Source organism: Lontra canadensis, unplaced genomic scaffold (assembly GCF_010015895.1).
Source record: "Lontra canadensis isolate GAN:19392208 unplaced genomic scaffold, GSC_riverotter_1.0 scaffold2, whole genome shotgun sequence".
NCBI lineage: Eukaryota > Metazoa > Chordata > Mammalia > Carnivora > Mustelidae > Lontra > Lontra canadensis.
The window spans coordinates 7,821,920-7,841,624 of record NW_022630996.1 but is presented as its reverse complement, the minus strand read 5'-3'; the positions used below and the strand labels follow the sequence as shown (position 1 = coordinate 7,841,624).

The 19,705-nt window shown below is 42.3% G+C and overlaps 1 protein-coding gene and 1 non-coding gene across 2 annotated transcripts in view; both read right to left on the bottom strand.

The window, feature by feature from the left end:
• Positions 1 to 5,390: 5,390 nt before the first annotated feature.
• The window catches only part of ZC3HAV1 (zinc finger CCCH-type containing, antiviral 1), a 58,516-nt gene continuing 44,201 nt past the window's right edge, over positions 5,391 to 19,705 (bottom strand). Inside the window, exons 9-13 of the mRNA XM_032868237.1 lie at positions 18,797 to 18,899; positions 17,036 to 17,117; positions 16,177 to 16,307; positions 15,663 to 15,796; positions 5,391 to 7,027 (exon numbers count right to left, since the gene is read on the bottom strand). Coding sequence (XP_032724128.1) covers positions 6,762 to 7,027; positions 15,663 to 15,796; positions 16,177 to 16,307; positions 17,036 to 17,117; positions 18,797 to 18,899 — 716 coding nt within the window. The 3' untranslated portion in view covers positions 5,391 to 6,761. The remainder of the gene's footprint in view (positions 7,028 to 15,662; positions 15,797 to 16,176; positions 16,308 to 17,035; positions 17,118 to 18,796; positions 18,900 to 19,705) is intronic.
• On the bottom strand, positions 14,441 to 14,513 carry TRNAK-CUU. The gene has a single exon. It is a non-coding gene; the product is annotated as a tRNA-Lys (tRNA).

Below are 19,705 nucleotides of genomic sequence, written 5' to 3'. Positions count from 1 at the left end.
ACTTAGCACTGACAGTTTCTCTTTTTCTTTATTTCTATATTTGTAGAATTCAAGCAGTAAAAGCAGGAACCTGGTTTGTCTTGTTCATTGATTGCTCTGTCCCCAGATTTACAAAACAGTGCCTGGCCATACTTAGCAGAGGTGTTTTAGAAAGATCGATGACAGCTATGAGAAGAATGGATTTCTAGAAAAGCAAGACAAGATAACAGAAGAGGTTTTGAGGGACCATAACCTGTTTTTATGGTGTCTGGTCTGCACTGGACAAGTCAAGGTAAGATCCCCGGTAGGCAGTTGTGTATATAGATGTAGAGCTGACAAAAGATGAAGGGAATAGAGATGAATGACATCAAATTATTAGGTAATTGAAGCTGTGAGAGTTCCTAGGCACACCCAGCAAAATGGAGAGTGCGTAAAGCGAATGTGAGACAACAGAACCTTGAAAAAGGGGAGGAAGAGAAAAACCAGAAAACCAGAAGTAGCTCTAATGCTGTGCCTAAGTCTTGTGACACTCAGCATTTGCACCTGGATTTTCTGCTCTAAGTTCTTTCTCCCCACTGAAGGAGCAAGCTTGCCAGTAATTGAGGGAGACTGGAATTACCAAGGTATTTACATTCCAGAAGAGTCCTTGACCAGTGATGTTCAGGAATTAGTGGTGTGGCGGCCCACTCAGACCCCCAGAGTTGGTATGAAGATTAAACTAAAGACATTTGAGATTCAGCAGACGCAGGAAGAAGCTCTCTTGGAACTTCCCTTATTTCAGTGAAAAGCAGAAAGTTCTGGAAGTGAGGCTGCCATAGATCTTCTCTCTGGAGCAGTTATATGGTCATGAAGAAAAAAATAAAATGGAGATCGACTGGCACTTGCATAAATAAACATTATCACAAACTTCCATTTCTTGTTTGTTCCTCCAGAAACCCATTTGCTTTTCCCACAGAAGCCTTTTAATATAAATATTAATGGCCGGGAGAGACGGCCATTATTAATATAAATATGTAATTTTTATTAATATAAATTAATCTCCCCTATTAATATAAATATGTAAACCCCTTTCTTTAACCATTTAGGGAGACACTTCATTTCCAGATGCATGTGATGAACTTAGAGGGTTTTTTTTTTCTCCTACTAATCTGCTGTTTGTTAAATTTGCACTCCAGAAACTGAACCTTAAAGAATAAAGAGTTTCTCCTCCCAGATAGAGGCTCAATATCCCAGGGCATTATTTCTCAGGTAGAACAACTTCAAGGTTGTTCCATAGTCTCCCAGAGGTCCTTCAGTGGCATTGAGCCCCAGTTGCCTACAGCTATAACCCTCTCATTAACAAGCCCTCTGTTGCCTTCCTTTCCCTGTCTCACTCCCCACTTCTCCACCAGTGTTTCCTGCGACCACCTCCCAAATAAACTGCTTGCATTCGATCCTTTTCTGTTTGCTTCTAAGGGAAGCCAGCCTAAGACATAAACCGAGAAAGAGAGGATAGAGGAAAATCAGAGTCATTCATGGACAGAGGAGAAACTTTCAAGGTGAAGACGGTCAGCATTATAAAATGTTATGGAAGTTGCCCTACAAGGGTGTTGATAAATTAGGCAAGTTTATTTTGGAGTTATAATGAGAAAAGGCAGATTTCTGTAGGCTAAGAGCAAAAAAGAATAGAAAAGTCCTGCTTTTTAAAATGAGTTAACTGGGGGCACCTGGGTGGCTCAGTGGGTTAAAGCCTCTGCCTTCGGCTCAGGTCATGATTCCAGGGTCCTGGGATCGAGCCCCACATCAGGCTCCCTCCTCTCTCTCTCGGCCTGCCTCTCTGCCTACTTGTGATCTGTATCTGTGAAATAAATAAAATCTTTAAAATAAGTTATCTGAAAAGGTAAGGTAGTGATAAAATGATGATTAAAGGAAGATGTAAGATTGAAAGCGGTGTTTTATTATAGGAGAGGCAAGCACAGTTATATGGCAAGTGAACAAACCAGTAAGAAGGGAAAGTTGAAAATCTGTCTGAGAAGAGAGAGAATTCAGTGGGAGATTTTCATAAGGCAACTGGGAGAGGACAGGACGCTGGAAGAATGAACCTCAGGAGAAATACCTCTTCCATTTAGACAAGAGGAAAAGAAGTAAGGGTGAGTATATAAAAAGACAAGTTTGTAGGCTTAAGACGAAGTAGAAAAGATCCAATAGCCATCTGTGGTGGTGTTAAGGGAGAACGGGTGAGGAGGCTGGTGGAGGTTTGACACAGCTGTCTTGTGGGGATGGGGCAATGTGGACGGGGATGACAAGTGGGCAGGCAGGGGGCTTTGCCAAATTTGAGTACCAGGCATGCACAGTGCTATTAATCCAAACCGCTAATTCTCTCCGAAAGTACTCAATGTTAAATAAATAAATAAATAAATAAATAAAAATGAAAGTACTCACTTATAGAAAGAGAATTTGATGAATTTGATGAATCCTTTGCCAAACGGATGAGACATAAAGTCAAGAGTTCTGGGTGATTGAAAGTTATTAATTGAAGGAGTGGTCAGGTACAGAATGGCCTCGGGGTAAGTAAGAAAGGAATCGAAGCCCAGAAGGGGCTGATGTGTGTGGAAAAAGCAGATGTAGGAAATGCGAGATCCAAATCCAATGGGTTTTACCTTCACTTGAATCAAAGTTATGCTGCCATCTAGGGTTCTTCCTCTTTCTTTCCATCCGAAGCTCTGTGATTCAAAAAGAATGCACGGAGAAGGGCTTTTGAAGGAAGGACTGATAGGGTATTTTTAACTTTTGTGCTTCAGCCAGGCCCTGTTCCCACTCCTGGGGCCAAAGGCAGAAAAGCATATTCACAGCTTCCAGCCTGCCCTTCTCCAAGCCCCAAGACAAGATAGGCTGACCAACCACGGGCTATGCCATCGCCACCACCCTGCTTCTTACCGACAGCTTTCTGGTCATCAACTCCTGGAATGAAAAATCCAGAAGGGGCAAACACATCCTCCAGCCCCCACTGAATAAATTAGTGTCTGCGGCTGATTACCTTTTTGGAGATACCTAGAAATAAATACAGTCTATCCAGACAGCAGGGCAAAGTTAATGTTTCTCTTTGATAGTCTCAAATTACACTTGAAGAAGAAATACAAATCAAGGGCTGGAATGTAAACATCTGAGCTTACTTTAGTTAACACAATGTATCCAAGGGATTCACATGTCAAACACACAGCCAAGTATAGGTATGGTAGAGTGAACACAACGGGTTAATGGGTTGACTCAGCCCTCAAGGAGCTTACATTCTAATGCAGAAAGCAGACAACCACAAGTTGGGCAGATGCTAAACATGAACAAAGGCAGGCACACACTCTTTAAAAACTGGGGGCTTGGAAAGCAAGAATCTTATCTACTACTCCATAGAAAGACTCCTTACGGAGGTAAAAGTAAGCACATCTGAGGATTCTAGACATTAACTAAGTCAGTGGTTCTCACTGTAGTATTTTGGAAATGGATGCCTTGTTGGCTTCATAACCGGTGGGCACTATTACTGGCCACTGAGTGGATGCAGCCAGGGAGAACGGATGTCCTGCAGTGGATGGGTTAGTCCCACACAACGAAGACTTATTCTGTACCCTATTCGCCTCTTTAATGTCCCGCCGGACATTTATGTAGGACCTACAGCTTGCCGGAGGGAATACCGTTCATTTTTCCCTCGTAGACAATCTGTTATCCTTATACCATGAAGGTAATTGCGCTCTTTCCCTAACCACATACAGAGAAGGTATGTGGTCTGTTATGACTCGCCCTAACACTGATTCTCATCCCAGAGTCACCCACACCTCTCATCTGTCATTTTCCTGTACTTCTTTATCAGAAGTAGCCTCCTAACGACTCTGAAATTCAAAGCTATTCACTGTAAGTAGGAGTAGATATCTATTTCCTGATGTCGTATAGATAGCATAATCATGCCTGAGCATTTACATACAGAAACTCCTTGTATTTTAATTAGAAATTTCTTTTCTTTTGTGTCTCGATTATAACACAGCTGGGGTGTTAAATAGGTTTTTAAAGACATTCACGTGTGTAAGGAGACTATCACCTCGGAGTCTCTCAGGCCAACAAACGGGATGTGACAAAATGTGACTGCCCTGGAAAGGGTGAACAGATCTGATAGGGGCTATGTTGCCCGATACCTGGGGGGAGGAGAGGGTGCTATTGGCACTTAGTACAGGAGAGCCAGGTATGCCAAAAATCTTGAAATATACTGGACAGTTCCTCACAATAAGAAATTATTCTGCACCCTACATGAATTTTGAATGTCTCGCTAGACATTCTTGTATGACCTACGGCTCGTCTGCAAAAAAGACTATTTCCTCATTTTCTCCATGTCGACAGTTTGTAGATTTCCTTGTATAGTATCTTTATTTCAATGAGGTCTATTTCGATATATCTCTTATAAATACTATCATATGCAAATAAGTTATGCATCACTAGTTTTTTCCCTAAGGTCCACTCCTATCCCTGCTTTTTCATTTTCCCATACTTTGTATAAAGTCAATTTTGATCTTCTACCTTCTTGTAAATTTGCCCATTATGAGTAGATGTAAACATCTGATTACTTAAATCTTCTAATATAGTCGTGCCCAAGTAATGTACCTTTTATTTTCCTTTTATGATAATGCTAATTTTAATTAATTTTAAATTTATATCTGAAATTATGTGTAGGTAGAGTATATTACCACTGGATTGCACTTTGAGGATAATAAAGCAGATGTTACAATGTATGTGTGGAAAAAAAAAAAAAGGGCAGGCATGTTCATTGAGAACCACTGAGCTAGGGGAAAAGGTGTACCAAAGAACTAAAAGTAAGCCAGAGTGGCTTAGGTAGAAGAAAAGAAATGACAGAGGGCAAGGAACAGAGAAATCATGTGGGGCCATAATAATGATTTTGATCTTTATTCTAAAGGCATGGTCAGATTTGTGTTTTTAAAGATTATAATGTAAAAAATGATAAAATATGACCATTCTTACTGCTAAGTAAAGAACTCAGAAGGGGACAACGAAATATTTAAGAGAGAAAATTAGATTTGGGAACAGCGTGGGAGAAGGAGAGGAAGAAGTCAAGGATGACTTCTGGTACAGAACACTCGGGAAGAAGGTGATTCGTTTAAAGGAGGCAGATTGAGAATTCCATTCGGGACATGTTGCTTTACAAGTGTCTGTGAAATATCCAACCAGAGATGTCTAATGCGTGATCAGAGTTGGACAATTTGCATCTCTGAAAATGTGAGAACCAAGATCAGGAAATGAAAACTCCAAAACAGAAGTACCATTAAAAAAAAAAAAAAAAAAGGCAAATGAGAGTACCTATTTGTGACAAGCCTCCCAGAAAATAATCCTGCCCTAAAAAATTTCTATGCATTTGTTACTTTATACCAAGTCCTTTATACCAAGGGGTTGTGGATCTACCACATTGTAGACTGTTCTGATTGTACAACCTACAGTACAGATTGTACCGATCTACTATCTGACTAATATAAAATTACCTCTAATGCTAATTAACTTTTATAACATGTCTGCTGGCAGGAGATGAACAGGAAATTTTGGTGAATGGTACAGAATGTGGAAAAGAAAAACTGAAAGGAAAAATCTGTTTCCTAAGAAGGAAAGAAATCTTGGTCCAGGAACCTCAACTGCTTTAAAAACTGATTGTACTTCAATTCCATACAATCCGTGATATTTAGTAAAAAAGAAGCCCCTTACAGGTGTAAGACCTGTTTGAGGCATTGTTCTCTTTGTTCGGATTCCGTGCTCACCCAGAAACAAATCTTGTCTCCTTAAGGGGCCCATCCTTCAGTAGGGATGGCCTGGCTCCTAATTCCACGGTGAGCCTCACTCACTACAGCGAACGACTACAAGAACACTCAGGTTTATTAGTCATGCTTCTGTGAGTCTGGTTACTGCAACTCAGACCCCCCACAACACAGACATTTCATCAAAGTGCAACCTGAAAACATTCTCTATAATCATATACTAGAATATAAATGTCTACTCTGCTACAATTATATAAAGAACCCAAATGGGCAATTAACTCCAGCTGGCTGCTTCTCTCTGAGCCCCACTTTGCGGCTCTTTTCATTGCATTCCAGAGAACCAACGTGAATGGAGCCCCTAAATGAACGTAGAGATAAAGAAATGTGTGCCCCAATTCGGTTTTACCACAAAGGTATAGTACAGTTACATCCGTGATGGTATTTAAATTACCTTTTCTCCCCCCCACCCCCCACCCCTGGACTTTCCTAAAAATTCCCCCCACAACTTTCCATAATCTTCTATCCAAGGCAGTACGGTCTTATGTCCTTACTTCCACAGGCATTTTTAGATTTCTCTCAAATTGCCCAAATTACTTTTCTTTCAACATAACCAAAACCAAACCATGTCCTACAGTAAACGAAGAGGAGCTGGGAGAGAAACTTGCTACAGACGTTTTAGAAATCCGTCGTTCCCAGTTATACCTTAAGACAGTGGTTCCCAAACTCTAGGACACATTCGAATCCTTGGGATTTTAAAGAATACCTCTGCCCAAGCTCTCACACCAGAAACAGTGATTAAGTTGGCATGGGGTACGATCTGAACACTGGACTTGTTAAAAAGCTTCCCAGACAATTCAAATGTGGAGCAAAGTTTGGGAACCACTGATCTAAGGCGTTTGATAACTAGATGAGAAATGTAAAAATGTTACGATCTGGGGCAATCTGGCTCTGTAAGCGAACAGAAGGGTGATGCCCTTCTTTATGACACTGTATTCATCATTCCTAACTAATCACGCAGGCTTTGTCTAGTTCAGTATATTCAATCACATATTCTGGGTAAATCTGATCTTTCTCGAAGATAACAAAAACGGAGGGATTCAACCTTATATCCACATAGCTGTCATACGGCGGTGGGGGAGGGCTAACGCTTCCCATCTCTCCTTGAGTAAAATCTCCAACCAGGACTCGAGCTACAAACATAACGATGTTTCTGGTATCACACTGGCAATTTTTATGGGCATGGATGGCATCTTTAGTGAAGTAAATGCCTAGAAACCAACAAAAAAAGAAAAGGGTAAAGAATTATTATGAAAGAAGGCATGTAGTTTGTAAGATTATTTACATAACATCAGATGATGGGCGTTCCCTAAGCATGTGTCAGCAACACCTTATTGATACTTATCAACTTTCCTTTGTACCGAAAAAAATGTTCATGATGCAAGTAAATCTGAATCCACTATATAACCCTACTGAAATAACAGAAACAACACTGTGCAACGGCTCCCAGAGATGGTGTGAGCAGCCCAACTCGTGCAAATCATGCAGGGTGAGCTGATTTGGAACTTATTGGACCAAAGATCCTTCAGCAGAGGCTGTTTTCTGTTGTGTACATTTTAAGGAACAAAGGTCATTTACTACTGATGGGAAGGTCTCAGAAAATGTGAGAGGGAAGCATAGCATGGGCCAGCAATGGACCCTGCAGACCTTTCCAAAACAGCTGATCTATCGTCCACAACCTTAGAACAACCTCTGCATCACTGAGGTCTCTCTCTCTCTCTTTTTTTTTTTACACTGTGTTTGTTTATTTGAGAGGGAGAGAGGAAGAGAGGGCACGCGCATGCGTGTGTGCAGCGGGGGGAGGGGCAGAAGAAGGGTGAGCATCCCAAGCAGAACTCCACTCTCAGCACTGAGCCCAGGCAGGGCCCCATCTCACAACCCCGAGATCACGACCTGAGCTTAAATCAAGAGACTGAGGCTTCACGGACTGAGCCATCCACGTGCCCCTGCCTCACTGAGGTTTCTGTACTCAGCAGATCAACAACGATCTCTTGACAAACTGAAATTTCCTGTTTTATTTTTGTCATTGCCAGATGCTTCTCTCTCTCTCTCTCTTTGAGATTTATTTATTTGAGGGCACCTGGATGGCTTAGTCGGTTAAGCAGCTGCCTTCGGCTCAGGTCGTGATCCCAGGGTCCTGGAATCGAGCCACCCATAAGGGTCCCTGCTCCCTGGGGGTCCCTCTCCCTCTGCCTGCTGCTCTACTTGTGCTGTCAAATAAATAAATAAAATCTTTTAAAAAAATTAAAATAAAAAAAAAGAAATGCATATATATTTGTGAATTCTGATTTTCTATGCAAAAATTAATTAGTAAAATGAATTTATTTATGGTGACAAGTGCTTAATATTTTTTCATTTACCTTATTTTTTTTATTATGATTTATTTAAAAAATAATTTAGATGTTTGAATTCCAGAAATACTGCTTATCCTGAAGAGGTCAGATACTGGATATTCTGGGTAAATGACATTCAACTCTATTTGGAATAAGAAACGAAAGTCCACTACACTGACCTGCCATTTCCTGACCTGCTGTCCCTCCCAAACACTGCTTCTCTCACCTGTTTCCAGACATTTACATACATATATAACACATTTACTCTGGTACAGTTTAATGTTCTTTTATTTATTTGTTCATTAGTAGGATTATACTGTATTAACTGTTCTGCATTTTTTTACACTCTAGTCCTAGAAATTTCACTGTCACCCCATTTAACCCCACATCATTCTTTTTAGTGGCTGCACAGGATCCCATTGTATGGATGTATCATAATTTGACTCTTGTATTGATTAACATGTAGGTTATTTTTAATTTTTTGCCATTACCAAGAACACTTCTAAAAAAATGCTTTCAAAACATCCTAGTGAATATGCCTTTGAGAACCTGTGTAAGTATTTCCATGGAACAGACTGGAAAACTGTAGCGGCTGAGTCAAAAGACCTGGGCATATTACACTTTGACAGATTATTACAAACTGCCCTCCAGAAGCAGTCCAAAAATCTTACCAGCGATGGAGAAAGTCCCATTGCTACAAAACTTGTCAACATCGGATATCAACTATCCTTTTAATTTTTGTCAGTACAAAGTACCAAAAAAAAAAAAATCTGATTATAATATGCATTTCCCTTAATACTAGTGACATGAAGCATCTTCTCATAGGCTTATTGGCATATTTCATATGCTCTTTCTTGGAACGGCTTGTCTATACCTTTTTCTCCTGTTGTACTTTTGTCTTTTTTTTTTTTTTTTTTTTTTTACTGATGTGTGACCAAAACAAGCTTATATTTCAAAGACAGTGACCATATGGACCTTTTTCTAATCTTACAAAGTAGGCCAGTAGACAATTGGAAAATGACCAAGGACACAAATGACAATCATCATCCCACCACAATTCTATCGGGCCACCCACTCTACCTCTGTCACTGCCAACAACCCTCCTTCCCAGCCAGTTCCAGCTCCTGTTTTACCAGACGACCTACTACAGATATATTCTATATCACTCTGCTATCCCCTGAGTAGAGAGGCTGTGCCTTCTTTATTTTACTGTTATTCAAAGATTTTATTTATTGGGATGCCTGGGTGGCTCAGGGGGTTAAGCCTCTGCCTTCGGCTCAGGTCGTGATCTCAGGGTCCTGGGATCGAGCCCCGCATTGGGCTCTCTGCTCAGCAGGGAGCCTGCTTCCCCCTCTCTCTCTGCCTGCCTCTCTGCCTGCTTGTGATCTCTGTCAAATAAATTAATAAAATCTTTTAAAAAAAGATTTTATTAATTTATTTGAGAGAGAGAGAGAATGCACAAGTGGGGGGAGGGGCAGAAAGTGAGGGAGAGGTAGAAGCTGACTTCCCACTGAGCAGGGAGCCTGACTCAGGGCTTGATCCTGGAACCTCAAGATCACGGCCTGAGCTGAAGTCAGACACTTCACCAACTGAACCACCCAGGAGCCCCTGTACCTTCTTTATTTTTATTCTCTCTCTTTTGATGGATACCCTCCACGAACTCAGTATCACACTACCCGGCTCTGTGCATCATAGTATAGTCGCAAGTCATTTCTTGGTGTCTGCAAAGAGCCATTCCTCATATGTCAGCTTCTGGAACTTCTAAACAACTTGAGCTGTTTTGTAAGGAAATCTTTCTAACACACATACATTTCTCTGATGTAAAAAGCAGAACAAGTCATTTTGCCCTTTCTTGTCCTGCTGCGTCAGATGTAGATATTAATTCTGATATAGGGTGTTACATTATAGGGACGCCCTGTTGAGTTACTAAGGGGGATGGAGCCATTTACTCCTATACTGATGATCTATGCACAGCACGAAAGAAAAATGTTAAGTTATGTTTGTGTCTTGCAGATCATTCCCCATCTTGTTCTCCACCTTAAACTGCTAATTTTCTTCTTGCTGCCTGCCTCTAGTGTCTCTTTACTCCCACTCCACACTTGCTGGGCTGAGGGGGGAAAAAAAATACTGCTGTTTTGAAATAAGACTAAATGTTTCTGAGAAGCTCCCAAGAAAAAACATACACAATCTTCAATACAGGAATTTTAAGAAAACAACGTGGGCTACTCATAACACAGTTGTTCACTCTTTCCAATTCCAAGTTGTCTTTCAGAAAGCAAATCTTTCCAGACAAGTGAACTCCACTTACGCATGTAAAAGGTGTCAAATAAATAGTATGGAGTTACTGGTAAAAATATATTTGACTTAAAGCAAATGGAATAAAGTCAACAGACAAAAATTCCATCCATATTTTTCTTGAGTGTGCATTTTTTTGGTTGAGTGTGCATTTTTATTGCTTGACAAAGCCATAAAACCTATTTGCAACATTCAGAGATAGTTGTACATATTTTAACGGCACTGAGTTACTTTTGTATTTCTTAAATTAGTTTTTTCTATTTTCTAATTAAGTCTTAGTACTGATTTGATTACTAAGCTATTTTTTTTCAAGATTTATTTATTTTAGAGAGAGAGGAGAGAGAGCACACACAAGCAGGGGATGGTAGGGGGAAGAGAGAGAACCTCAAGCAGCCTCCACACCCAGAGACCCCGACCCAGGGCTTGATCTCACGACCCCGAGTTAGTTGAAGTCTAGGGCTGGGACACTTAACCGACTGAGCCAGCCAGGTGCCCCCAGCTATTTTTTTTTTTTAAGTAAGTTCCATGCCTAATGTGGGGCTTGAACTCACGGCCCCCAGAGATTAGGAGTTGCACGCTCTACTGCCTAAGGCAGCCAGGCACCCCTATTCAGCTATTTTTGCTTATCAGTGGTAACCAAATGAAAGACAAGTGAAGCCAATGACAAAATACATACACAGTTACATTTATACAGTTACTCTAGGCCTTTGGAGGGTATCTTTATCATTTCCCATTCAGAAAAGAGTAACTATTACCCTAAAGAACTGATTTTTAAAATGGATCATCAGGTGGTGGTTTTTTTTTTAATTTTTTATTATTTATTTATTTATTTTTATCTTCAAGTGTTCTTAAAAATCACTTTTATATAATCTAGAATCTACATTTGCTTAAGTGAGTCAACCTGAAGAGCCAGCCTTACAGCCCACTCTCTCCTAAAACCTGGACTCTGTCTTATTGTAAATACCTCTTATGAGTGATAGATTCCCTGAACCCCAATATCCTCTTCATCCCTTCATCCTTCTACTTGGATCTAGGCCGCCCTCATTTCTGGCCTGAACTCTTCTTCTTTTTTTTTTTTTTTTAATTTATTTGGGGGGCGGTGGGCAGAGGGAGAAGGACAGAGTATTTTTTTTTTAAAGATTTTATTTATTTATTTGACAGAGAGAGAGAGATCACAAGTAGGCAGAGAGGCAGGCAGAGAGAGAGAGAGGAGGAAGCAGGCTCCCTGCTAAGCAGAGAGCCCGATGTGGGGCTCAATTCCAGGACCCTGAGATCATGACCTGAGCTGAAGGCAGAGGCTTTAACCCAATGAGCCACCCAGGTGCCCCAGAAGGACAGAGTCTTATGCAGACTGTACACTGAGTGCAGAGCCTAAGGTGGACTTCGACCTCAGAACCCTGAGATCAGGAGGAGCTGAGCAGACCTCCACCAAGAGTCAGTTGCTTAACCAGCTGAGCCATTCAGGCACCCCATTACCTGGACTCTGGAAACGACCTCCCTACCTACTTTCTCCTCCTATAGGCTTGGCCCTGCCTATCCTTTCTTACATGCAGTCCGAGTCCTGGTACTTCCTTCTCAAAGTCACTGGTGGTTTGTGATTGCCTTCTGGATTAATTCCCTCCCCTTCACATGGCTTACAAGGTGTGTCAGGATTGGATCTTGACCTCCAGCTCCAACCTTCTCCTTTGTCATTCCTACCGGACTTTAAATGCCCTGTGCTGTCTACAGCCCTCCTGGCCTTTGTCAATTTTCAGCCTTCATAAACACTCTTCTCCCAACTGTTTTGGTTTCGTTTGGTTTTTGCCTAGACTTCACAATATGCTATCTTCCTATAATCTATTTTATTCATTTTTTTCATTTATTTAGTATAATTGACTTAATGGGATAATATTATGCTTTTTTTTTTCCTTTTTACAATTCTTTATATTATCACTTTTACTTTAGCCAGACATATTCTTTTCCTCAGAGAGAATAAGAACCACTGGAGGTTTCTTAAGGAGAAAGAAAGAATCATAGTCAGCTTTTGATGACCAAAAAAGGATCTGAATACACACTGCAGAAAACGGGTTTTGTTAACTAGAAAGAACTCTGAATAATACCAGGGAAAGGGACCTTGTTCTAGGCTGGGAGTCCAAAAAGGTCAAGTTGGCTCTAACTGTGTTACTCAGGCATCCACGCTCTAGCTCTCTGGGCCTGTCAGGGATGACGGACAGGAGTCCAGTGGCTGGGGAACGCATGTGTCCCATTTCGGGGCTAGAATACCACCATTCCAATTCTCCGTAGATTCTTTTGGGTTTTCTATGTAGACACTCATATCATCAAAAATAACATTTTTGGTTTCTTTCTTTCCAACCACTGGGCAGTCCCTGGGTTGCAGAATCTCAGCAGACTTTATAGCCGTCCATATCTGCAGCACCCTAGACCCCAAATACGTTCTGAGGCCTTATATGCCCCCATCGGGCCTCTTCAATCCAGTATGTAACCAGGACCGGTCCTTCTTTGCATAGCTCCACCCCCAAACATGTGCTTCTGTTTCTAATTTCACTTGCTTCCACTTACTATCCAAATTGGAGTTTTCATCGTGTCCTCTGACTGGGAGGTTGAGTGACTTTCCCCTAACTCTTGTTCTTCTCAGTGCAGACTCTGCTCAGCAGGTCTGCTCAACTTCCCGGCTCTTACCAACTCTCCTCCTGACCCGTCTTCCCCTCCAATCTGCCATCTCCCATCACACGCCCTCTTCCCACCTCCAATTTATCAAAAGTAGCCCAGAGCCCTCCTGTCTTTCCAGGCACATCTTACTCTCCTGATACTCTTCTTAACACAGTCACATGCAATATCAGGCAGAGAACAGCCTAGGGAGAGGTTTCATGGGTGCAAAAGGGGGGCTCTGTTTTCCCTCAGCGGGGAGCAGTATGTCTGAGGTCTGCTGCTTGGCCTCCCTTAGGACAACTGCCTGAACTTTTTTTTCAAGATTATGGGTGCCACAGTTCATACCCGCCTATCTAGCTGGGACTGGTACCATCACAGGTGATGGAAGTGGCAAGTTGGTATGAAAAATAAATACAAACAAAACAAAAACACCTCCTAACTCTGGGTAACAGGAAACAGGCCGAGTAGGAGGATCACCACCTTCTCAAGAGAGGATGGCATGGGAAAAGGGGGCACAGTTCCCAGACGGACACCTTGCCCATTGGTGAGAACTGCAGACTCCATCTTTGCCTGTGTTTTCTTGGCTATCAGGAACTCTCCTCTTTCATCAAGTTAAAGGAAAAGCGATAGTAAGTAACACTATGAACTATCAAGATATATTTCAGGGGCACCTGAGTGGCTCAGTGGGTTAAAGCCTCTGCCTTCGACTCAGGTCATGATCTCAGGGTCCTGGGATCGAGGCCCGCATCGGGCTCTCTGTGGGGAGCCTGCTTCCTCCTCTCTCTCTCTGCCTGCCTCTCTGCCTACTTGTGATCTCTGTCAAATAAGTAAAAATAAAATCTTTAAAAAAAGATGTATTTCAGAGGGTATCCGAGCCCTTTCATGAACAAAATAGGAAAAACAGACTACATGCCCATGCATGTCACAATCAGAGCCAATTAGGGCCAAAACTGAAGAACACGTGTACCAAATTTCCATTTTCTGCAGTAAATTTTCCTTTGAGTTCTAACATAAGAGAAACCTGTTTCACTCAAGGTGGTCATCCCGCTTTCTCCAAACATTTCTAAGCAAATCTTTAGTGAGGCTCTTTTTTAAAGCTTATTGGGACGCCTGGGTGGCTCAGTTGGTTGAGCAGCTGCCTTCGGCTCAGGTCATGATCCCAGCGTCCTGGGATCGAGTCCCACATCGGGCTCCTTGCTTGTCAGGGAGCCTGCTTCTCCCTCTGCCACTCTGTCTGCCTGTGCTCGCTCTCTCTCCCTCTTTCTCTCTGACAGATAAATAAATAAAATCCTTAAAAAAAAAAAAAAAAAGCTATTAAAGTTTATTTATTTATTTAAGTAGTCTCTGCACCCAACATGGGACTTGAACTCATGACCCTGAGATCAAGAGTCGCATGCTCTTCCAACTGAGCCAGTCAGGTGCCCCTTTATCCATGCATTTAAACTTAATACACATGAAATTCTCATCAAGTCATTCCCCTTAAGCTCCTTCATTAGCTTCCCATGCCCTCAGGGTCAAGTTTCAACGGTTTCCTGTGGCGCCATGTCTTACACCACTTGTCGCTCACTCCCCACAGGGACTCTGCAGTGTAGATGATCCCTCCTGTGCCTTCCCTTGGGAACCGCTCTCCAGCCAGACTAGGTGTCCACAGAATCTGTTTACTCCCTCTACAGTAGTTGCACATTTGCCATCATTTGATTAATTATGTGAAGTAATTTTGATGGGGGCCATGTCTACTTTGTTCACCGCTATGTCCCCCCGTATCTACTGTATAGAAAGCACTCGAAAATATTTTTCGGCTGACTGACGGGCTTCTTGCTTTCCACAGTGTGTGTGAATTTAATCTTCCTTGTATGAGTTGAGCCCACCTTGAAACTTGATACACTATTTGTTGTTCTCTTAAGATGAGTGATTCGTGGTGCTTGCTTGTTTTGAGAATTACATGGATGGTACAACCCAACACCAAAAAACAGTCTTATTTAAAAATGAGCAGAGGGGTGGCATCTGGTGGGCTCAGTCAGTTAAGGGTCTGCGTTAAGCTCAGGCCATGATCCCAGCGTCCTGGGATCGAGCCCCACATCATGGGGCTCCCTGCTCAGTGGGAGCCTGCTTCTCTCTCTCCCTATGCTCCTCTCCTCTGCTCACACTCTCTTTCTCAAATAAATAAAATCTAAAAAAAAAAAAAAAAAAAAAAGAACCCATCAGTGGCAGTGGCAGGCTACTTGTAGTGGCTTCGCAGGGTTGGACTTAAGTCAGACAAGCCACTGGTAAAAGTGAGCAGTAATGGTAGACAACGTAGCCAACAGTTAGAAGAGGTCACAAGCATGTACGAGATGCTTCCATCCTTCTACCTCCCCAAAACCCCAAGACAGGAGCAAGGATATGCTATGGCAATCAAGTCCCAAATCAACATACCCCTATAATTTGGGCAGTTAAGGTTAACAAGAGCTGAATTCGCCAGGCACGCAAAAGCCCGCACACACTGGTTAGTACGCGATCATGGCTCCCACCTCGTAACAGAGCCTAAGTTAGGACTCTACTAGTTAGGCTTCTCTATTGCAGCACAAACCTTTTCCATATTTGGCTTCACCAGTTCCATGTAAGATCCAGTCAAAATTATTCTTACAGACAGACTCCAGATGGATGCGGTTTATCGCATAAAACAGGATTTTTTCCATTCTGTTGTTCATCTTCATTTTTTTCCTAATAGAGGAAATGTGAGACTTAACACCCAGAGCATTCCTCTCCCACTCTGGTTAATGACACTAATCCCAATAAAGTCTAATCGTCTTAAAATGGGATTCCACCCATTTTCAGAACAGAGCTCCTAACATGAATGCCCCAGGTGCAGAAAAGTAAACTTATGAGGGCCTTTAAATGACAGATACATTAAATCAGAGAGTCCTAACACCGAAGCTGAGAGAAGTTCGAGTTTACAACATGAAAAAAACAACCAGACGCTGAAGAAATTCTTGACTGTAAAATGAACCGGTGAATACGTTTTACACCACAGCACTTAACTAATCTTTCAAAACTTTGCGTTTAAAAAAAAGAAAAGAAAACCCCAGAAGGTGGCCACCAACCTTTCAAAAGTACTCAAGAGCTTTGTGTTCTTGATCTTCTTTATCTTTTCGATCTTGAAATTTTTCATGGAAGCTTTAAAATAGTCACCTATCATGGCATATTCCGGACACCGACTATCGATCTCTAACAGCTAAAAAATTTGAAAAAAAAAAATATGTAAAATGGGAAGCATGTATGTCCACACCCGTGACCCCATACACCATGGAGTATCCTTGCCAAGCCTTTTATAGCAGGTGGGATAAGCTGGCTTAGGATCTCCACATCTGGAGGTTCATTTTAGTAATGAACCAGCTGGCCCTGGGCCCATCTGTGTAGGCTGACTTAGGGCTAGCTTTATGCTTAAAGGCAAAGGGACACCCCCCGAAGTGTCGGATTTACTTGAAGGACCCGGTGAGTTCCTTGCCTAAAGCTAGACCAAGGTGCCCAGGCAGAGAGGCCTGCATCCAAAGCTGGAGCATGACACCTAAGCTAAGTGATCTAGAAAGAGTCCTGCCCCATCCAAGGTAGGTGATGAGGTGAGGCAGTGTGTGGGTCCCACAGAAGACTGCCTTTGAACTCCAGCTAACAGACAAGGACTTCCAGTGCTCCCATCCATGAAGTGGAGATGATAATATGTGTGTCAGAGGGTTGTTGTAAGGATGTGCAGTAAGAGATGGTGTGTGGCTGGACGGTGAGGTACCCTGTGGAGGGGTGGCTATTCTCTGGGAAGGTAATACAGTTACCATTGGGATGCCACTGAATCTTGACCGGAGTTTTACAGAAACCATCCTTTCATCCAAACAAATATACACATTGACAGCTAAATGCTTTCCCCCTGCCTTTAAACAATTTATATACCAAAAGGTAAAAACCAAGTACCTCATAGCCACCAGAGCCAAAGTCCCACTGAGGAAGCAGTGCCGAGGGTAAAGAGTCTGACGGGGTCGGTGCCAGCTGATACCTACCAAGAAGAGAAAGAATTCATTTCGTTCCCTGTTCCATATGCCCAAGTTCTGTCCCAAAATTCCAGCCACAAAGCCAGGGTTTCCCAGAGAATTTTTTCTTTGTACTTTATTTTGGGTTATATTCCTGCATATTCCTGGTATAGATGTACTAGTAATCATGATTCCAAAAAAAAAAGTCATTATTCATAATTTGATAAATTAGTGTTATTTTCCCACTGACTTAAAATTCAAAGCACTCATTCCTTTTCAGATTTCTGCCCAACCTTCAGAGAACCTAATACGTGAGCAAAAAGATATCTTACAGTATCCATGTGAAACAAGACTGAGGCCCGGGGATGGGGGGGTACGCTGAGGCATGGGGAAAGAATTCTGCTGTCTTTCCTGTAGGAACTGTATTTTGGGGTATAGTTATCCAGGAGGAAAAAGTCTTCTTTACAGACAATTCATAGCTATTAACTGCAGAATTGACAGGATTAGAAAACCACCGTTTTGTAACCCCTAGTGAAATAATGGATTGAAACAATGATCCCCCCCCATTAGCTATGATAATGATCCAGTGAGAGATCAGGTGCTGGAACAGAGGGGTCACACTGGACCGACCTGAACCCCTCAGCTCATCTCCATCATTAAAAATAGGACAACTAGACATTACGTACTTCTTACTATAGTGTGGCAGGAAGCAAAGTACCACATCTATAGTTTTTTTGACCAAAAATGGAGCCTGAGTCTAATCAAGCCTCTACATCTAACCATCAACTCACAGAAATTACTTATCAGATGCCCCCATGGGCATACAATTTGATATATTTTGAATTTGGGAAATTCTATAAGGATGAATCACCCAATTTCTTTTTAAAAAAGAAAGAAAGAAAGAAAGAAAGAAAGAAAGAAAGAAAGAAAGAAAGAAAGAAAGAAAGAAGGAAAGAAAGAAAAGTGAGGGGATGTACTAGATTAAGAGGTTTAAGAGACAAATCTACCAAATCCAATGTACATACCTTGTTTGGATAAAAATTTATATAAATCAACTACAAAAATGCCATGCTTGATTTTCCACCTGCCTTGAAATCTGTTTTACATAACCACATTATTACCCCAGGGGCAGGGGCGGGAGGCGTCCATCTCCACAGTGGAACAATGTAGATTTCACTGAGTTTCCAGAGCAGACAGAGGAGAGTGACACTGAACCCCCACAGCAAAGTGTCCTTTAAACAATTCCCTTTCATCTCATGTATCATTGTCCAAATCTCCTCCCTCAGGCAGCTAACACATCCCTCTCTTCTTCCATTTCTTTCTCTGCCGCCTCCCCTTGTTAAATCCACTCAGCTACACTAAAGACACACAGAAGAACCCACAACAAAACAAAACACCTTTAACTGTGCACTTGACTACTTCCGAGGCTCACCCCATCGACCGGGCCATTCACGGTGAAGAAGCTGGGACCCTGGTATGGGAGGTTTGCCCCAAGTCCCCTGTGAATCCCAGGGAGATGGACTTCCTGCTCACCCACCCTTCTGGGCCCCCTGTACTGCTTCACGAGCGCAGATGATGCAAGAGGAAACCACCGTGGAATGAAAGCAGGAAGAGTTCAAGAGCACAGACTGGACGAGTAAGTTGGTGAGATCAGCGGGTGGTTGTGTTGAGGACCTGCCGGTAGGCAGTGTTTCCAAACACTTACTTGAACCCACTTTTAATCTGCTCCACGTCCTTGTACGACATAAATTTTGGCCTTCTGACCACACGTTTTTGGGTCTTGGAAGCTACGTTTGTCTGAATCATGCCTTTAGAGAGAAAAAGGAAAACAAACAAGAACCAACAATTAGTCCTAGAAAATGATGTCCTGTTATTTTTTTTTAAGATTTTATTTATTTATTTGACAGACAGAGATCACAAGTAGGCAGAGAGGCAAGCAGAGAGAGAGAGGAAGGGAAGCAGGCTCCCTGCTGAGCAGAGAGCCCAATGTGGGGCTTGATCCCAGGACCCTGGGATCATGACCTGAGCCGAAGGCAGAGGCTTTAACCCACTCAGCTACCCAGGTGCCCCTCCTGTTATTTTCCTTAGGCTAGTAACACAGCAAATATGCATGGCTGAACTGTAACAGGTATGAACAGAGAAAATCTTTTCGGATGGGAATTGCTCATGATTAAAAACTTGCATCCTTCCCTGCCTTTCTGATAAGACCCAGGAAACAAAGAGGCAATGAGAGGAGCAGTCGGCAATTAATCTAATCTGTAAATCAAAGTCAGAGAGTAAAGGGAAGGACAAGGGCAGCCAGCTAACAAGACATCCTCCCAGTAAGCTGCCCTAAACCAGACATCAGTGATTCTGGGTTGGAATGTGGTAGCTGTATCTTGAAGGATCTTCAAGTGTGAAATGTCATTGTCTTTCTTTTTAAGATTTTATTTTATTTACTTGACAGAGATCACAAGTAGGCAGAGAGACAGAGGAGGAAGCAGGTTCCCCACTGAGCAGAGAGCCCAGGGTCTGATCCCAGGACTCTGGGATCATGACCTGAGCGGAAGGCACAGGCTTTGACCCACTGAGTCACCCAGGTGCCCCGAAATGTCATTTTCAATTCATGCACCTT